Here is a 20,996-nt window from a genome sequence, read left to right as displayed (position 1 = left end):
TTCTACCGGAGCCGGGCACCTCCGCCGGAGCCGGACGCCACCGCGGGAACCGGACGCCACCACCGGAGCCGGGCGCTTCCACCAATTTCTTATAAATTAACGATAAAAAATAGATTAAAACTTTTTTATAAATTATGGGTAAGTATTTTAGCAAAACTGAGTATGCAATTTTGTTAAGCTTAGAAAAACCTATTCAGAACAGCTTTCCGAATTGGATTTCATGCATTTTTGGCCGAGCTATGAGATTTTCCGCCGATTGTTGTTCCGCCATTTTTTTTATAAAAATAGGTAAAAATATATATCGGCAAAAAATTCCAGAAATTAGTTGGCTATGAAAATATCGATACTTGGTATTTCTCAAATATATTCTCTTGGCCACACTAAGCCTCGCCTCGGCCCTATATAAGACGGGCCACAGCAGTGGGGAAGCCATTCGGCTTTTGACCGGCGATCGGTCAAGTACTCCGAAGGAGGACTAACCAAGGAGTCATCCCCTGGATTGGATCGCCGGATCAATGCGTCCATGCCTCGCGCACCACGGCGGCAGCCGGCGCCAACGCGGGAACCGGGCGCCTCCACCTGAGCCGGGAGCCACCGCGGGAACCGAGCACTTTCACCGGAGCCGGGCGCTTCCACCGGAGCCGGACGCCACCGCGGGAACCGGACGCCACCACCGGAGCCGGGTGCTTCCACCAATTTCTTATAAATTAACGATAAAAAATAGATTAAAACTTTTTTATAAATTATGGGTAAGTATTTTAGCAAAACTGAGTATGCAATTTTTGTTAAGCTTAGAAAAACCTATTCAGAACAGCTTTCCGAATTGGATTTCATGCATTTTTGGCCGAGCTATGAGATTTTCCGCCGATTGTTGTTCCGCCAGTTTTTTTATAAATATAGGTAAAAATCCGAGCGACCAAAAGTACCAGATCGTCAGAAATATATATCGGCAAAAAATTCCAGAAATTAGTTGGCTATGAAAATATCGATACTTGGTATTTCTCAAATATATTCTCTTGGTCACACTAAGCCTCGCCTCGGCCCTATATAAGACGGGCCACAGCAGTGGGGAAGCCATTCGGCTTTTGACCGGCGATCGGTCAAGTACTCCGAAGGAGGACTAACCAAGGAGTCATCCCCTGGATTGGATCGCCGGATCAATGCGTCCATGCCTCGGGCACCACCGCGGCAGCCGGCGCCAACGCGGGAACCGGGCGCCTCCACCGGAGCCGGGCGCCTCCACCGGAGCCGGGTCCCTCCACCGGAGCCTGGCGCCACCGCGGCAGCCGAGCGCTTCCCCCGGAGCCGCGAACCTCCGACGAAGCCGGATGCCACCACGGGACCCGGGCGCCTCCACCGGAGCCGGGCGCCACCGCGGGAACCGGGCCCCACCACCGGAGCCGGGTGCCTCCACCGGAGCCGGGCGCCTCCACCGGAGCCGGGCGCCACCGCAGGAACCGAGCGCTTTCACCGGAGCCGGGCGCTTCCACCGGAGCCGGTCACCTCCGCCGGAGCCGGACGCCACCGCGGGAACCGGACGCCACCACCGGAGCCGGGCGCTTCCACCAATTTCTTATAAATTAACGATAAAAAAAGGATTAAAACTTTTTTATAAATTATGAGTAAGTATTTTAGCAAAACTGAGTATGCAGTTTTGTTAAGCTTAGAAAAACCTATTCAGAACATCTTTCCGAATTGGATTTCATGCATTTTTGGCCGAGCTATGAGATTTTCCGCCGATTGTTGTTCCGCCAGTTTTTTTATAAATGTAGGTAAAAATCCGAGCGACCAAAAGTACCAGATCGTCAGAAATATATATCGGCAAAAAATTCCAGAAATTAGTTGGCTATGAAAATATCGATACTTGGTATTTCTCAAATATATTCTCTTGGTCACACTAAGCCTCGCCTCGGCCCTATATAAGACGGGCCACAGCAGTGGGGAAGCCATTCGGCTTTTGACCGGCGATCGGTCAAGTACTCCGAAGGAGGACTAACCAAGGAGTCATCCCCTGGATTGGATCGCCGGATCAATGCGTCCATGCCTCGCGCACCACGGCGGCAGCCGGCGCCAACGCGGGAACCGGGCGCCTCCACCTGAGCCGGGAGCCACCGCGGGAACCGAGCACTTTCACCGGAGCCGGGCGCTTCCACCGGAGCCGGACGCCACCGCGGGAACCGGACGCCACCACCGGAGCCGGGTGCTTCCACCAATTTCTTATAAATTAACGATAAAAAATAGATTAAAACTTTTTTATAAATTATGGGTAAGTATTTTAGCAAAACTGAGTATGCAATTTTTGTTAAGCTTAGAAAAACCTATTCAGAACAGCTTTCCGAATTGGATTTCATGCATTTTTGGCCGAGCTATGAGATTTTCCGCCGATTGTTGTTCCGCCAGTTTTTTTATAAATATAGGTAAAAATCCGAGCGACCAAAAGTACCAGATCGTCAGAAATATATATCGGCAAAAAATTCCAGAAATTAGTTGGCTATGAAAATATCGATACTTGGTATTTCTCAAATATATTCTCTTGGTCACACTAAGCCTCGCCTCGGCCCTATATAAGACGGGCCACAGCAGTGGGGAAGCCATTCGGCTTTTGACCGGCGATCGGTCAAGTACTCCGAAGGAGGACTAACCAAGGAGTCATCCCTTGGATTGGATCGCCGGATCAATGCGTCCATGCCTCGGGCACCACCGCGGCAGCCGGCGCCAACGCGGGAACCGGGCGCCTCCACCGGAGCCGGGCGCTTCCACCGGAGCCGGGCGCTTCCACCGGACCCGGGCGCCTCCTCCGGAACCGGGTGCCTCCATCGGAGCCGGGCGCAACCGCGGGAGCCGAGCGCTTCCACCGGAGCCGCGAACCTCCGACGAAGCCGGATGCCACCTCGGGAACCGGGCGCCTCCACCGACGCCGGGCGCCACCGCGGGAACCGGGCCCCTCCACCGGAGCCGGGTGCCTCCACCGGAGCCGGGCGCCACCGCAGGAACCGAGCGCCTCCACCGGAGCCGGGCGCTTCCCCCGGAGCCGGGCGCCTCCCCCGGAGCCGGGTGCCTCCACCGGAGCTGGGCGCCACCGCGGGAGCCGAGCGCTCCCACCGGAGCCGGGCACCTCCGCCGGAGCCGGACGCCACCGCGGGAACCGGACGCCACCACCGGAGCCGGGCGCTTCCACCAATTTCTTATAAATTAACGATAAAAAAAGGATTAAAACTTTTTTTATAAATTATGGGTATGTATTTTAGCAAAACTGAGTATGCAATTTTGTTAAGCTTAGAAAAACCTATTCAGAACAGCTTTCCGAATTGGATTTCATGCATTTTTGGCCGAGCTATGAGATTTTCCGCCGATTGTTGTTCCGCCATTTTTTTTATAAAAATAGGTAAAAATATATATCGGCAAAAAATTCCAGAAATTCGTTGGCTATGAAAATATCGATACTTGGTATTTCTCAAATATATTCTCTTGGCCACACTAAGCCTCGCCTCGGCCCTATATAAGACGGGCCACAGCAGTGGGGAAGCCATTCGGCTTTTGACCGGCGATCGGTCAAGTACTCCGAAGGAGGACTAACCAAGGAGTCATCCCCTGGATTGGATCGCCGGATCAATGCGTCCATGCCTCGGGCACTACCGCGGCAGCCGGCGCCAACGCGGGAACCGGGCGCCTCCACCGGAGCCGGGCGCTTCCACCGGAGCCGGGCGCCTCCACCGGAGCCGGGTGCCTCCACCGGAGCCGGGCGCCACCGCGGCAGCCGAGCGCTTCCACAGGCGCCGCGAACCCCCGACGAAGCCGGATGCCACCGCGGGAACCGGGCGCCTCCACCGGAGCCGGGCGCCACCGCGGGAACCGGGCGCCTCCACCGGAGCCGGGTGCCTCCACCGGAGCCGGGCGCCACCGCAGGAACCGAGCGCTTTCACCGGAGCCGGGCGCTTCCACCGGAGCCGGGCACCTCCGCCGGAGCCGGACGCCACCGCGGGAACCGGACGCCACCACCGGAGCCGGCCGCTTCCACCAATTTCTTATAAATTAACGATAAAAAAAGGATTAAAACTTTTTTATAAATTATGAGTAAGTATTTTAGCAAAACTGAGTATGCAGTTTTGTTAAGCTTAGAAAAACCTATTCAGAACATCTTTCCGAATTGGATTTCATGCATTTTTGGCCGAGCTATGAGATTTTCCGCCGATTGTTGTTCCGCCAGTTTTTTTATAAATATAGGTAAAAATCCGAGCGACCAAAAGTACCAGATCGTCAGAAATATATATCGGCAAAAAATTCCAGAAATTAGTTGGCTATGAAAATATCGATACTTGGTATTTCTCAAATATATTCTCTTGGTCACACTAAGCCTCGCCTCGGCCCTATATAAGACGGGCCAAAGCAGTGGGGAAGCCATTCGGCTTTTGACCGGCGATCGGTCAAGTACTCCGAAGGAGGACTAACCAAGGAGTCATCCCTTGGATTGGATCGCCGGATCAATGCGTCCATGCCTCGGGCACCACCGCGGCAGCCGGCGCCAACGCGGGAACCGGGCGCCTCCACCGGACCCGGGCGCTTCCACCGGAGCCGGGCGCTTCCACCGGAGCCGGGCGCCTCCACCGGAACCGGGTGCCTCCACCGGAGCCGGGCGCCACCGCGGGAGCCGAGCGCTTCCACCGGAGCCGCGAACCTCCGACGAAGCCGGATGCCACCGCGGGACCCGGGCGCCTCCACCGGAGCCGGGCGCCACCGCGGGAACCGGGCGCCTCCACCGGACCCGGGTTCCTCCCCCGGAGCCGGGCGCCACCGCAGGAACCGAGCGCCTCCACCGGAGCCGGGCGCTTCCACCGGAGCCGGGCGCCTCCACCGGAGCCGGGTGCCTCCACCGGAGCCGGGCGCCACCGCGGGAGCCGAGCGCTCCCACCGGAGCCGGGCACCTCCGCCGGAGCCGGACGCCACCGCGGGAACCGGACGCCACCACCGGAGCCGGGCGCTTCCACCAATTTCTTATAAATTAACGATAAAAAAAGGATTAAAACTTTTTTTATAAATTATGGGTATGTATTTTAGCAAAACTGAGTATGCAATTTTGTTAAGCTTAGAAAAACCTATTCAGAACAGCTTTCCGAATTGGATTTCATGCATTTTTGGCCGAGCTATGAGATTTTCCGCCGATTGTTGTTCCGCCATTTTTTTTATAAAAATAGGTAAAAATATATATCGGCAAAAAATTCCAGAAATTCGTTGGCTATGAAAATATCGATACTTGGTATTTCTCAAATATATTCTCTTGGCCACACTAAGCCTCGCCTCGGCCCTATATAAGACGGGCCACAGCAGTGGGGAAGCCATTCGGCTTTTGACCGGCCATCGGTCAAGTACTCCGAAGGAGGACTAACCAAGGAGTCATCCCCTGGATTGGATCGCCGGATCAATGCGTCCATGCCTCGGGCACTACCGCGGCAGCCGGCGCCAACGCGGGAACCGGGCGCCTCCACCGGAGCCGGGCGCTTCCACCGGAGCCNGGCGACTCCACCGGAGCCGGGTGCCTCCACCGGGGCCGGGCGCCACCGCGGCAGCCGAGCGCTTCCACCGGAGCCGCGAACCTCCGACGAAGCCGGATGCCACCGCGGGAACCGTGCGCCACCGCGGCAGCCGAGCGCTTCCACCGGAGCCGCGAACCTCCGACGAAGCCGGATGCCACCGCGGGAACCGGGCGCCTCCGCCGGAGCCGGGCGCCCCCGCGGGAACCGGGCGCCTCCACCGGAGCCGGGTGCCTCCACCGGAGCCGGGTGCCTCCGCCGGAGCCGGGCGCCACCGCAGGAACCGAGCGCTTTCACCGGAGCCGGGCGCTTCCACCGGCGCCGGGCACCTCCGCCGGAGCCGGACGCCACCGCGGGAACCGGACGCCACCACCGGAGCCGGGCGCTTCCACCAATTTCTTATAAATTAACGATAAAAAAAGGATTAAAACTTTTTTATAAATTATGAGTAAGTATTTTAGCAAAACTGAGTATGCAGTTTTGTTAAGCTTAGAAAAACCTATTCAGAACATCTTTCCGAATTGGATTTCATGCATTTTTGGCCGAGCTATGAGATTTTCCGCCGATTGTTGTTCCGCCAGTTTTTTTATAAATATAGGTAAAAATCCGAGCGACCAAAAGTACCAGATCGTCAGAAATATATATCGGCAAAAAATTCCAGAAATTAGTTGGCTATGAAAATATCGATACTTGGTATTTCTCAAATATATTCTCTTGGTCACACTAAGCCTCGCCTCGGCCCTATATAAGACGGGCCACAGCAGTGGGGAAGCCATTCGGCTTTTGACCGGCGATCGGTCAAGTACTCCGAAGGAGGACTAACCAAGGAGTCATCCCTTGGATTGGATCGCCGGATCAATGCGTCCATGCCTCGGGCACCACCGCGGCAGCCGGCGCCAACGCGGGAACCGGGCGCCTCCACCGGAGCCGGGCGCTTCCACCGGAGCCGGGCGCCTCCACCGGAGCCGGGTGCCTCCACCGAAGCCGGGCGCCACCGCGGGACCCGAGCGCTTCCACCGGAGCCGCGAACCTCCGACGAAGCCGGATGCCACCGCGGGAACCGGGCGCCCCGGCCGGAGCCGGGCGCCACCGCGGGAACCGGGCGCCTCCACCGGAGCCGGGTGCCTCCACCGGAGCCGGGCGCCACCGCAGGAGCCGAGCGCCTTCACCGGAGCCGGGCGCTTCCACCGGAGCCGGGCGCCTCCACCGGAGCCGGGTGCCTCCACCGGAGCCGGGCGCCACCGCGGTAGCCGAGCGCTCCCACCGGAGCCGGGCACCTCCGCCGGAGCCGGACGCCACCGCGGGAACCGGACGCCACCACCGGAGCCGGGCGCTTCCACCAATTTCTTATAAATTAACGATAAAAAAAGGATTAAAACTTTTTTTTATAAATTATGGGTATGTATTTTAGCAAAACTGAGTATGCAATTTTGTTAAGCTTAGAAAAACCTATTGTTCACGCCAGAAAGGCGCTCAATTTCGGGAGGCAGTGTGATCCCGAACGCTCTCCTTTTCTCTCCCTCTTCCTCCGGACTTCCAGTCCTAGAGCTTCCAATCCGCTCTCCCTAGCTTTAGTTTCTTTTGTATTGACCAGTACCAATTTACCTACGACTAAATAAACATCGACGCACGTCGCGTAAAACCCCGACAAGTTCTACGTGTTATTATTTATCCGAGTGCATTTCAGCTTAAAGCCGCCCCCCTCCAACATTTGGTCCATCAGAGCCGGATTTCATCCACCAGCAGCTCCGGTGGCTTTAACACCGCACCAGATAAGTCCATTACATTATTGCTGCCGGTCATACAGTTAGGTTTTGCGAAACTCAATTCGTCTTAACTTCTCTGTATGATTATTGTCTAAATCCAAGTCCGATTGATCCGACACACGGCAGCATAATTTCCAATTCCAAATTCAAAATAATTCGGTTTCCAAATTTTCTACATTTGTGTTTCTGTGCCGAAATCCAAAAGTGTGTGTTTAAATAAATAAATAAATGCAATAGCCACAGTGAGAATTTAATTCCAATAGTTCTCGATTCCTCTTCGTTAACTGTGTTCCCGCTAGCATTTATTTACATTTACATACATATTCAATACAGTCCACTCCACAAAACTACAATCACTGTCAACATTGACATTTCCCCAAATCGAGAAATTATATCCAAATAATTTCTATACAAGATCTACGGGTTCCAAAATTCATAAAGTGTTTGTTTAAATAAATGCCTAAGCCACAGTAAAACTTTCCAATTACGAATTATTCTTAATTCCTTCTCGTTTACTGTGTTCCCGCTAGCATTTATTTACATTACATACATACTACAAATACAGTCCACTTCACTCCGAAACTTATGTATATTTACAAATTTACAACAACGCAGCTACTAAAATTATAAATTGATTTAATTCGTACATATATTTGTTTATTTGCTCCCTTGCTCTATCCTGAGCTGCAGTTACATATGTACATACATACATAATCGTCTGCAAGTCGACGCTCCAATATTTGGCAATTTTTTCCGCCTCTCCTTATCTCCGCTATTTTGCACTTGCATACGACAGGTGCACAAATAGACATACACACGTATTGGTTCCAAAATACAGCACCGGTCAATCACATAAGTCCAGATCAATAAAATAATTTGTAAATTATTTTATATTAAAATTCCAACTAACGAATTAAGTTTGAAATCCAAGTGCGCTTCCGTATCCGCACTAGTGTGACCGTATATTATTCGCTGCTGACCGGAATTATTAAATTAAATTGCATATTTCCGTTTTAAATTCCAAGGGAGAAAATACAATTTTCCACAAATATAATTATTATAGCAAAAATAATTATTACGAGTCCGATTGGTTCCTAAATTCCCAATCAAACTTCGACCCATACATTTTAATATATATTTACATTACATTTTTGTAAAAAAAATATCCAAAATGACTTCAACTATTTTGAACAAATTTACTTTGATTTCTGACCGTTTGAGGCACTTCAACTCTAGAGTCTGCAATCCAGCAGCACCCACTCCATCCAAATACACCTGCCAAATTCATCTCGACCAAGTCCGAGCGCTATGGGATAAGGTCGAGACAGAGTACGAAGCTTGTTCAGAGCGAATTTCAGTTGGCTTCGAGGGCGCTGCAGACACCTTGCCTACCCTTAAGGCAAAATACGACGACACCTATTCCATTTATGAACGGTGTGCCGCCAAGTTCATGGAACAGATCGACACGATCTCTGCTAAAGCAGCTCCAGTCCAACCTCCTGCGCCCCAAAATTCCTTTCCGTCTGGCTGTCGGCTTCCTCCGTGCGAAACGGAAGTTTTCTCAGGCGATTATCTTCGCTGGCCGACTTTCCGGGACCTTTTCACAGCGGTCTATATCGACAATCCTACGCTGACCCCTGTAGAAAAGTTGTTCTATTTAAATGCCAAGACGAGTGGTGAAGCTCATTCCATAGTTTCAAATTCGCCACTCACCAATGACGGTTTCCGCTCAGCATGGAAAAACCTATCTGAGCGTTTCGAAAATAAACGCGCGTTGGTAAACAGCCAACTGAAGAAATTGTTGAACATTCAGTCCATTGAACGTGAGTCCTCGGCAGCCTTGAAGGAGCTGCAAAATACAATTCAAAATTGCCTCACATCCCTAACTCTGTCCGGCCTTCCTACGGATAATTGGGATTGTCTATTGGTTTATTTGTGTTCCACGAAGCTTCCAAAGCTGACGCTCTCATTATGGGAGCAGTCCTTACCAAATAAAACCGAGATTCCGACGTGGCTAGAATTAGATTCTTTCCTTACTGAGCGCCATAGAACTCTGGAATCTATAAATTCTATTCAACCTCCTACGATACGCCTCAGTCCGTCCAACCCGACAAAATCCATCGTGGCACCGCGAGTACTAAAATCCTTTAGTACGCGGATTGTTCACTTATCCAAAAGATGCGATTTGTGTTCTGCAGAGAACCATCCCGTGCGTAAATGTCCACGCTTCCTCCAAATGACGATAGTCGATCGATCATCTTACATTGAGAAAAAGCAGTTGTGCTCAAATTGCTTTGCAAGCGGTCATCCGCTCCGTAATTGCACAAGCGCCCACAGCTGTCTTATTTGTCACGGTCGGCATCACACATTGTTGCATCCAAGCAACACTTCATCCAGTGTTCCGAATCCTCGTGATGACGCACCACAAATTCCTGCACCCATCCAAAGAATTTCCTCGTTCTCCACACGAGTGACCACTTCTGCCGATTCCAATTACTGGGTTCCGTACGACGACAGCAAGAGCAGACGTTCCCGAGGTATTTTATCCTACCAATGCCGAGTCTGCCAAGGGAACCATCCTCTTCGGAAGTGCCACCGTTTTCTCCGGCTTGATGCGAAGAAACGGCTCCAGACAGTCATCGACAGGAAGTACTGCGTCAACTGCCTGGCCCACCACCATTCCGGAGGATCCTGTCGAAGTAGCGACCGATGCCAGTCGTGTGGACAGGATCACCACACCCTTCTACATGCCGACGAACGCTCAGCGTTATCCTACGCTTTCCAGAGCTAATACTTCCTGGTACTTTTGCTGCGTATCCTCGCAAGGGGGGGGAGAATGTTCACGCCAGAAAGGCGCTCAATTTCGGGAGGCAGTGTGATCCCGAACGCTCTCCTTTTCTCTCCCTCTTCCTCCGGACTTCCAGTCCTAGAGCTTCCAATCCGCTCTCCCTAGCTTTAGTTTCTTTTGTATTGACCAGTACCAATTTACCTACGACTAAATAAACATCGACGCACGTCGCGTAAAACCCCGACAAGTTCAACGTGTTATTATTTATCCGAGTGCATTTCAGCTTAAAGCCGCCCCCCTCCAACATTTGGTCCTTCGAGCCGGATTTCATCCACCAGCAGCTCCGGTGGCTTTAACACCGCACCAGATAAGTCCATTACATTATTGCTGCCGGTCATACAGTTAGGTTTTGCGAAACTCAATTCGTCTTAACTTCTCTGTATGATTATTGTCTAAATCCAAGTCCGATTGATCCGACACACGGCAGCATAATTTCCAATTCCAAATTCAAAATAATTCGGTTTCCAAATTTTCTACATTTGTGTTTCTGTGCCGAAATCCAAAAGTGTGTGTTTAAATAAATAAATAAATGCAATAGCCACAGTGAGAATTTAATTCCAATAGTTCTCGATTCCTCTTCGTTAACTGTGTTCCCGCTAGCATTTATTTACATTTACATACATATTCAATACAGTCCACTCCACAAAACTACAATCACTGTCAACATTGACATTTCCCCAAATCGAGAAATTATATCCAAATAATTTCTATACAAGATCTACGGGTTCCAAAATTCATAAAGTGTTTGTTTAAATAAATGCCTAAGCCACAGTAAAACTTTCCAATTACGAATTATTCTTAATTCCTTCTCGTTTACTGTGTTCCCGCTAGCATTTATTTACATTACATACATACTACAAATACAGTCCACTTCACTCCGAAACTTATGTATATTTACAAATTTACAACAATAACTGTCCGCAGCTACTAAAATTATTAATTGATTTAATTCGTACATATATTTGTTTATTTGCTCCCTTGCTCTATCCTGAGCTGCAGTTACATATGTACATACATACATAATCGTCTGCAAGTCGACGCTCCAATATTTGGCAATTTTTTCCGCCTCTCCTTATCTCCGCTATTTTGCACTTGCATACGACAGGTGCACAAATAGACATACACACGTATTGGTTCCAAAATACAGCACCGGTCAATCACATAAGTCCAGATCAATAAAATAATTTGTAAATTATTTTATATTAAAATTCCAACTAACGAATTAAGTTAGAAATCCAAGTGCGCTTCCGTATCCGCACTAGTGTGACCGTATATTATTCGCTGCTGACCGGAATTATTAAATTAAATTGCATATTTCCGTTTTAAATTCCAAGGGAGAAAATACAATTTTCCACAAATATAATTATTATAGCAAAAATAATTATTACGAGTCCGATTGGTTCCTAAATTCCCAATCAAACTTCGACCCATACATTTTAATATATATTTACATTACATTTTTGTAAAAAAAATATCCAAAATGACTTCAACTATTTTGAACAAATTTACTTTGATTTCTGACCGTTTGAGGCACTTCAACTCTAGAGTCTGCAATCCAGCAGCACCCACTCCATCCAAATACACCTGCCAAATTCATCTCGACCAAGTCCGAGCGCTATGGGATAAGGTCGAGACAGAGTACGAAGCTTGTTCAGAGCGAATTTCAGTTGGCTTCGAGGGCGCTGCAGACACCTTGCCTACCCTTAAGGCAAAATACGACGACACCTATTCCATTTATGAACGGTGTGCCGCCAAGTTCATGGAACAGATCGACACGATCTCTGCTAAAGCAGCTCCAGTCCAACCTCCTGCGCCCCAAAATTCCTTTCCGTCTGGCTGTCGGCTTCCTCCGTGCGAAACGGAAGTTTTCTCAGGCGATTATCTTCGCTGGCCGACTTTCCGGGACCTTTTCACAGCGGTCTATATCGACAATCCTACGCTGACCCCTGTAGAAAAGTTGTTCTATTTAAATGCCAAGACGAGTGGTGAAGCTCATTCCATAGTTTCAAATTCGCCACTCACCAATGACGGTTTCCGCTCAGCATGGAAAAACCTATTTGAGCGTTTCGAAAATAAACGCGCGTTGGTAAACAGCCAACTGAAGAAATTGTTGAACATTCAGTCCATTGAACGTGAGTCCTCGGCAGCCTTGAAGGAGCTGCAAAATACAATTCAAAATTGCCTCACATCCCTAACTCTGTCCGGCCTTCCTACGGATAATTGGGATTGTCTATTGGTTTATTTGTGTTCCACGAAGCTTCCAAAGCTGACGCTCTCATTATGGGAGCAGTCCTTACCAAATAAAACCGAGATTCCGACGTGGCTAGAATTAGATTCTTTCCTTACTGAGCGCCATAGAACTCTGGAATCTATAAATTCTATTCAACCTCCTACGATACGCCTCAGTCCGTCCAACCCGACAAAATCCATCGTGGCACCGCGAGTACTAAAATCCTTTAGTACGCGGATTGTTCACTTATCCAAAAGATGCGATTTGTGTTCTGCAGAGAACCATCCCGTGCGTAAATGTCCACGCTTCCTCCAAATGACGATAGTCGATCGATCATCTTACATTGAGAAAAAGCAGTTGTGCTCAAATTGCTTTGCAAGCGGTCATCCGCTCCGTAATTGCACAAGCGCCCACAGCTGTCTTATTTGTCACGGTCGGCATCACACATTGTTGCATCCAAGCAACACTTCATCCAGTGTTCCGAATCCTCGTGATGACGCACCACAAATTCCTGCACCCATCCAAAGAATTTCCTCGTTCTCCACACGAGTGACCACTTCTGCCGATTCCAATTACTGGGTTCCGTACGACGACAGCAAGAGCAGACGTTCCCGAGGTATTTTATCCTACCAATGCCGAGTCTGCCAAGGGAACCATCCTCTTCGGAAGTGCCACCGTTTTCTCCGGCTTGATGCGAAGAAACGGCTCCAGACAGTCATCGACAGGAAGTACTGCGTCAACTGCCTGGCCCACCACCATTCCGGAGGATCCTGTCGAAGTAGCGACCGATGCCAGTCGTGTGGACAGGATCACCACACCCTTCTACATGCCGACGAACGCTCAGCGTTATCCTACGCTTTCCAGAGCTAATACTTCCTGGTACTTTTGCTGCGTATCCTCGCAAGGGGGGGGAGAATGTTCACGCCAGAAAGGCGCTCAATTTCGGGAGGCAGTGTGATCCCGAACGCTCTCCTTTTCTCTCCCTCTTCCTCCGGACTTCCAGTCCTAGAGCTTCCAATCCGCTCTCCCTAGCTTTAGTTTCTTTTGTATTGACCAGTACCAATTTACCTACGACTAAATAAACATCGACGCACGTCGCGTAAAACCCCGACAAGTTCAACGTGTTATTATTTATCCGAGTGCATTTCAGCTTAAAGCCGCCCCCCTCCAACATTTGGTCCTTCGAGCCGGATTTCATCCACCAGCAGCTCCGGTGGCTTTAACACCGCACCAGATAAGTCCATTACATTATTGCTGCCGGTCATACAGTTAGGTTTTGCGAAACTCAATTCGTCTTAACTTCTCTGTATGATTATTGTCTAAATCCAAGTCCGATTGATCCGACACACGGCAGCATAATTTCCAATTCCAAATTCAAAATAATTCGGTTTCCAAATTTTCTACATTTGTGTTTCTGTGCCGAAATCCAAAAGTGTGTGTTTAAATAAATAAATAAATGCAATAGCCACAGTGAGAATTTAATTCCAATAGTTCTCGATTCCTCTTCGTTAACTGTGTTCCCGCTAGCATTTATTTACATTTACATACATATTCAATACAGTCCACTCCACAAAACTACAATCACTGTCAACATTGACATTTCCCCAAATCGAGAAATTATATCCAAATAATTTCTATACAAGATCTACGGGTTCCAAAATTCATAAAGTGTTTGTTTAAATAAATGCCTAAGCCACAGTAAAACTTTCCAATTACGAATTATTCTTAATTCCTTCTCGTTTACTGTGTTCCCGCTAGCATTTATTTACATTACATACATACTACAAATACAGTCCACTTCACTCCGAAACTTATGTATATTTACAAATTTACAACAATAACTGTCCGCAGCTACTAAAATTATAAATTGATTTAATTCGTACATATATTTGTTTATTTGCTCCCTTGCTCTATCCTGAGCTGCAGTTACATATGTACATACATACATAATCGTCTGCAAGTCGACGCTCCAATATTTGGCAATTTTTTCCGCCTCTCCTTATCTCCGCTATTTTGCACTTGCATACGACAGGTGCACAAATAGACATACACACGTATTGGTTCCAAAATACAGCACCGGTCAATCACATAAGTCCAGATCAATAAAATAATTTGTAAATTATTTTATATTAAAATTCCAACTAACGAATTAAGTTAGAAATCCAAGTGCGCTTCCGTATCCGCACTAGTGTGACCGTATATTATTCGCTGCTGACCGGAATTATTAAATTAAATTGCATATTTCCGTTTTAAATTCCAAGGGAGAAAATACAATTTTCCACAAATATAATTATTATAGCAAAAATAATTATTACGAGTCCGATTGGTTCCTAAATTCCCAATCAAACTTCGACCCATACATTTTAATATATATTTACATTACATTTTTGTAAAAAAAATATCCAAAATGACTTCAACTATTTTGAACAAATTTACTTTGATTTCTGACCGTTTGAGGCACTTCAACTCTAGAGTCTGCAATCCAGCAGCACCCACTCCATCCAAATACACCTGCCAAATTCATCTCGACCAAGTCCGAGCGCTATGGGATAAGGTCGAGACAGAGTACGAAGCTTGTTCAGAGCGAATTTCAGTTGGCTTCGAGGGCGCTGCAGACACCTTGCCTACCCTTAAGGCAAAATACGACGACACCTATTCCATTTATGCCGCCAAGTTCATGGAACAGATCGACACGATCTCTGCTAAAGCAGCTCCAGTCCAACCTCCTGCGCCCCAAAATTCCTTTCCGTCTGGCTGTCGGCTTCCTCCGTGCGAAACGGAAGTTTTCTCAGGCGATTATCTTCGCTGGCCGACTTTCCGGGACCTTTTCACAGCGGTCTATATCGACAATCCTACGCTGACCCCTGTAGAAAAGTTGTTCTATTTAAATGCCAAGACGAGTGGTGAAGCTCATTCCATAGTTTCAAATTCGCCACTCACCAATGACGGTTTCCGCTCAGCATGGAAAAACCTATCTGAGCGTTTCGAAAATAAACGCGCGTTGGTAAACAGCCAACTGAAGAAATTGTTGAACATTCAGTCCATTGAACGTGAGTCCTCGGCAGCCTTGAAGGAGCTGCAAAATAAAATTCAAAATTGCCTCACATCCCTAACTCTGTCCGGCCTTCCTACGGATAATTGGGATTGTCTATTGGTTTATTTGTGTTCCACGAAGCTTCCAAAGCTGACGCTCTCATTATGGGAGCAGTCCTTACCAAATAAAACCGAGATTCCGACGTGGCTAGAATTAGATTCTTTCCTTACTGAGCGCCATAGAACTCTGGAATCTATAAATTCTATTCAACCTCCTACGATACGCCTCAGTCCGTCCAACCCGACAAAATCCATCGTGGCACCGCGAGTACTAAAATCCTTTAGTACGCGGATTGTTCACTTATCCAAAAGATGCGATTTGTGTTCTGCAGAGAACCATCCCGTGCGTAAATGTCCACGCTTCCTCCAAATGACGATAGTCGATCGATCATCTTACATTGAGAAAAAGCAGTTGTGCTCAAATTGCTTTGCAAGCGGTCATCCGCTCCGTAATTGCACAAGCGCCCACAGCTGTCTTATTTGTCACGGTCGGCATCACACATTGTTGCATCCAAGCAACACTTCATCCAGTGTTCCGAATCCTCGTGATGACGCACCACAAATTCCTGCACCCATCCAAAGAATTTCCTCGTTCTCCACACGAGTGACCACTTCTGCCGATTCCAATTACTGGGTTCCGTACGACGACAGCAAGAGCAGACGTTCCCGAGGTATTTTATCCTACCAATGCCGAGTCTGCCAAGGGAACCATCCTCTTCGGAAGTGCCACCGTTTTCTCCGGCTTGATGCGAAGAAACGGCTCCAGACAGTCATCGACAGGAAGTACTGCGTCAACTGCCTGGCCCACCACCATTCCGGAGGATCCTGTCGAAGTAGCGACCGATGCCAGTCGTGTGGACAGGATCACCACACCCTTCTACATGCCGACGAACGCTCAGCGTTATCCTACGCTTTCCAGAGCTAATACTTCCTGGTACTTTTGCTGCGTATCCTCGCAAGGGGGGGGAGAATGTTCACGCCAGAAAGGCGCTCAATTTCGGGAGGCAGTGTGATCCCGAACGCTCTCCTTTTCTCTCCCTCTTCCTCCGGACTTCCAGTCCTAGAGCTTCCAATCCGCTCTCCCTAGCTTTAGTTTCTTTTGTATTGACCAGTACCAATTTACCTACGACTAAATAAACATCGACGCACGTCGCGTAAAACCCCGACAAGTTCTACGTGTTATTATTTATCCGAGTGCATTTCAGCTTAAAGCCGCCCCCCTCCAACACCTATTCAGAACAGCTTTCCGAATTGGATTTCATGCATTTTTGGCCGAGCTATGAGATTTTCCGCCGATTGTTGTTCCGCCATTTTTTTATAAAAATAGGTAAAAATCCGAGCGATCAAAAGTACCAGATCGTCAGAAATATATATCGGCACCAATTTCTTATAAATTATAGATAAAAAATAGATTACAACTTTTTTATGAATTATGGGTAAGTATTTTAGCAAAACTGAGTATGCAATTTTGTTAAGCTTAGAAAAACCTATTCAGAACAGCTTTCCGAATTGGATTTCATGCATTTTTGGCCGAGCTATGAGATTTTCCGCCGATTGTTGTTCCGCCATTTTTTTTATAAAAATAGGTAAAAATATATATCGGCAAAAAATTCCAGAAATTAGTTGGCTATGAAAATATCGATACTTGGTATTTCTCAAATATATTCTCTTGGCCACACTAAGCCTCGCCTCGGCCCTATATAAGACGGGCCACAGCAGTGGGGAAGCCATTCGGCTTTTGACCGGCGATCGGTCAAGTACTCCGAAGGAGGACTAACCAAGGAGTCATCCCCTGGATTGGATCGCCGGATCAATGCGTCCATGCCTCGGGCACTACCGCGGCAGCCGGCGCCAACGCGGGAACCGGGCGCCTCCACCGGAGCCGGGCGTTTCCCCCGGAGCCGGGCGCCTCCACCGGAGCTGGGTGCCTCCACCGGAGCCGGGTGCCTCCACCGGAGCCGGGCGCCACCGCGGGAGCCGAGCGCTTCCACCGGAGCCGCGAGCCTCCGCCGAAGCCGGATGCCACCGCGGGAACCGGGCGCCTCCACCGGAGCCGGGCGCCACCGCGGGAACCGGGCGCCTCCACCGGAGCCGGGCGCTTCCACCAATTTCTTATAAATTAACGATAAAAAATAGATTAAAACTTTTTTATAAATTATGGGTAAGTATTTTAGCAAAACTGAGTATGCAATTTTGTTAAGCTTAGAAAAACCTATTCAGAACAGCTTTCCGAATTGGATTTCATGCATTTTTGGCCGAGCTATGAGATTTTCCGCCGATTGTTGTTCCGCCAGTTTTTTTATAAATATAGGTAAAAATCCGAGCGACCAAAAGTACCAGATCGTCAGAAATATATATCGGCAAAAAATTCCAGAAATTAGTTGGCTATGAAAATATCGATACTTGGTATTTCTCAAATATATTCTCTTGGTCACACTAAGCCTCGCCTCGGCCCTATATAAGACGGGCCACAGCAGTGGGGAAGCCATTCGGCTTTTGACCGGCGATCGGTCAAGTACTCCGAAGGAGGACTAACCAAGGAGTCATCCCCTGGATTGGATCGCCGGATCAATGCGTCCATGCCTCGGGCACTACCGCGGCAGCCGGCGCCAACGCGGGAACCGGGCGCCTCCACCTGAGCCGGGCGCTTCCACCGGAGCCGGGCGCCACCGCGGGAACCGAGCGCTTTCACCGGGGCCGGGCGCTTCTACCGGAGCCGGGCACCTCCGCCGGAGCCGGACGCCACCGCGGGAACCGGACGCCACCACCGGAGCCGGGCGCTTCCACCAATTTCTTATAAATTAACGATAAAAAATAGATTAAAACTTTTTTATAAATTATGGGTAAGTATTTTAGCAAAACTGAGTATGCAATTTTGTTAAGCTTAGAAAAACCTATTCAGAACAGCTTTCTGAATTGGATTTCATGCATTTTTGGCCGAGCTATGAGATTTTCCGCCGATTGTTGTTCCGCCATTTTTTTATAAAAATAGGTAAAAATATATATCGGCAAAAAATTCCAGAAATTAGTTGGCTATGAAAATATCGATACTTGGTATTTCTCAAATATATTCTCTTGGCCACACTAAGCCTCGCCTCGGCCCTATATAAGACGGGCCACAGCAGTGGGGAAGCCATTCGGCTTTTGACCGGCGATCGGTCAAGTACTCCGAAGGAGGACTAACCAAGGAGTCATCCCCTGGATTGGATCGCCGGATCAATGCGTCCATGCCTCGGGCACTACCGCGGCAGCCGGCGCCAACGCGGGAACCGGGCGCCTCCACCTGAGCCGGGCGCCAACGCGGGAACCGGGCGCCTCCACCTGAGCCGGGCGCCACCGCGGGAACCGAGCGCTTTCACCGGAGCCGGGCACCTCCGCCGGAGCCGGACGCCACCGCGGGAACCGGACTCCACCACCGGAGCAGGGCGCTTCCACCAATTTCTTATAAATTAACGATACAAAATAGATTAAAACTTTTTTATAAATTATGGGTAAGTATTTTAGCAAAACTGAGTATGCAATTTTGTTAAGCTTAGAAAAACCTATTCAGAACAGCTTTCCGAATTGGATTTCATGCATTTTTGGCCGAGCTATGAGATTTTCCGCCGATTGTTGTTCCGCCATTTTTTTATAAAAATAGGTAAAAATATATATCGGCAAAAAATTCCAGAAATTCCAGTATTTTAGCAAAACTGAGTATGGAATTTTGTTAAGCTTAGAAAAACCTATTCAGAACAGCTTTCCGAATTGGATTTCATGCATTTTTGGCCGAGCTATGAGATTTTCCGCCGATTGTTGTTCCGCCATTTTTTTATAAAAATAGGTAAAAATATATATCGGCAAAAAATTCCAGAAATTAGTTGGCTATGAAAATATCGATACTTGGTATTTCTCAAATATATTCTCTTGGCCACACTAAGCCACGCCTCGGCCCTATATAAGACGGGCCACAGCAGTGGGGAAGCCATTCGGCTTTTGACCGGCGATCGGTCAAGTACTCCGAAGGAGGACTAACCAAGGAGTCATCCCCTGGATTGGATCGCCGGATCAATGCGTCCATGCCTCGGGCACTACCGCGGCAGCCGGCGCCAACGCGGGAACCGGGCGCCTCCACCTGAGCCGGGCGCCAACGCGGGAACCGGGCGCCTCCACCTGAGCCGGGCGCCACCGCGGGAACCGGGCGCTTTCACCTGTGCCGGGCGCCAACGCGGGAACCGGGCGCCTCCACCTGAGCCGGGCGCCACCGCGGGAACCGAGCGCTTTCACCGGAGCCGGGCACCTCCGCCGGAGCCGGACGCCACCGCGGGAACCGGACGCCACCACCGGAGCCGGGCGCTTCCACCAATTTCTTATAAATTAACGATACAAAATAGATTAAAACTTTTTTATAAATTATGGGTAAGTATTTTAGCAAAACTGCAAAACTGCTTAGAAAAACCTATTCAGAACAGCTTTCCGAATTGGATTTCATGCATTTTTGGCCGAGCTATGAGATTTTCCGCCGATTGTTGTTCCGCCATTTTTTTTATAAAAATAGGTAAAAATATATATCGGCAAAAAATTCCAGAAATTAGGTGGCTATGAAAATATCGATACTTGGTATTTCTCAAATATATTCTCTTGGCCACACTAAGCCTCGCCTCGGCCCTATATAAGACGGGCCACAGCAGTGGGGAAGCCATTCGGCTTTTGACCGGCGATCGGTCAAGTACTCCGAAGGAGGACTAACTAAGGAGTCATCCCCTGGATTGGATCGCCGGATCAATGCGTCCATGCCTCGGGCACTACCGCGGCAGCCGGCGCCAACGCGGGAGCCGGGCGCCTCCACTGGAGCCGGGCGCCTCCACCGGAGCCGGGTGCCTCCACCGGAGCCGGGCGCCTCCACCGGAGCCGGACGCCACCGCGGGAGCCGGACGCCACCGCGGGAACCGGGTGCCTCCACCGCAGCCGGGCGCCTCCACCAATTTCTTATAAATTAACGACACAAAATAGATTAAAACTTTTTTATAAATTATGGGTAAGTATTTTAGCAAAACTGAGTATGCAATTTTGTTAAGCTAAGAAAAACCTATTCAGAACAGCTCTCCGATACCGCTTTCCGATTCCGCCGATTGTTGTTCCGCCAGTTTTTTTATAAATATAGGTAAAAATCCGAGCGACCAAAAGTACCAGATCGTCAGAAATATATATCGGCAAAAAATTCCAGAAATTAGTTGGCTATGAAAATATCGATACTTGGTATTTCTCAAATATATTCTCTTGGCCACACTAAGCCTCGCCTCGGTCCTATATAAGACGGGCCACAGCAGTGGGGATGCCATTCGGCTTTTGACCGGCGATCGGTCAAGTACTCCGAAGGAGGACTAACCAAGGAGTCATCCCCTGGATTGGATCGCCGGATCAATGCGTACATGCCTCGGGCACCACCGCGGCAGCCGGCGCCAACGCGGAAACCGGGCGCCTCCACCTGAGCCGGGCGCCACCGCGGGAACCGAGCGCTTTCACCGGAGCCGGGCGCCTCCACCTGAGCC

At 49.1% G+C, this 20,996-nt stretch overlaps 1 protein-coding gene across 1 annotated transcript in view; it reads right to left on the bottom strand.

The window, feature by feature from the left end:
* Positions 1-2,720: 2,720 nt before the first annotated feature.
* Positions 2,721-20,996, bottom strand: part of LOC138929446 (collagen alpha-2(I) chain-like) — a gene marked incomplete at its 3' end in the record, with an annotated part of 50,262 nt that continues 31,986 nt past the window's right edge. The window contains exons 7-9 of the mRNA XM_070288881.1: positions 6,508-6,861; positions 4,606-4,978; positions 2,721-3,171 (exon numbers count right to left, since the gene is read on the bottom strand). Of these exons, the coding sequence (XP_070144982.1) occupies positions 2,721-3,171; positions 4,606-4,978; positions 6,508-6,861 (1,178 nt within the window). The remainder of the gene's footprint in view (positions 3,172-4,605; positions 4,979-6,507; positions 6,862-20,996) is intronic.

Source organism: Drosophila kikkawai, unplaced genomic scaffold (assembly GCF_030179895.1).
Source record: "Drosophila kikkawai strain 14028-0561.14 unplaced genomic scaffold, DkikHiC1v2 scaffold_192, whole genome shotgun sequence".
Taxonomy (NCBI): domain Eukaryota; kingdom Metazoa; phylum Arthropoda; class Insecta; order Diptera; family Drosophilidae; genus Drosophila; species Drosophila kikkawai.
This window is presented reverse-complemented; position numbering and strand designations above follow the sequence as displayed.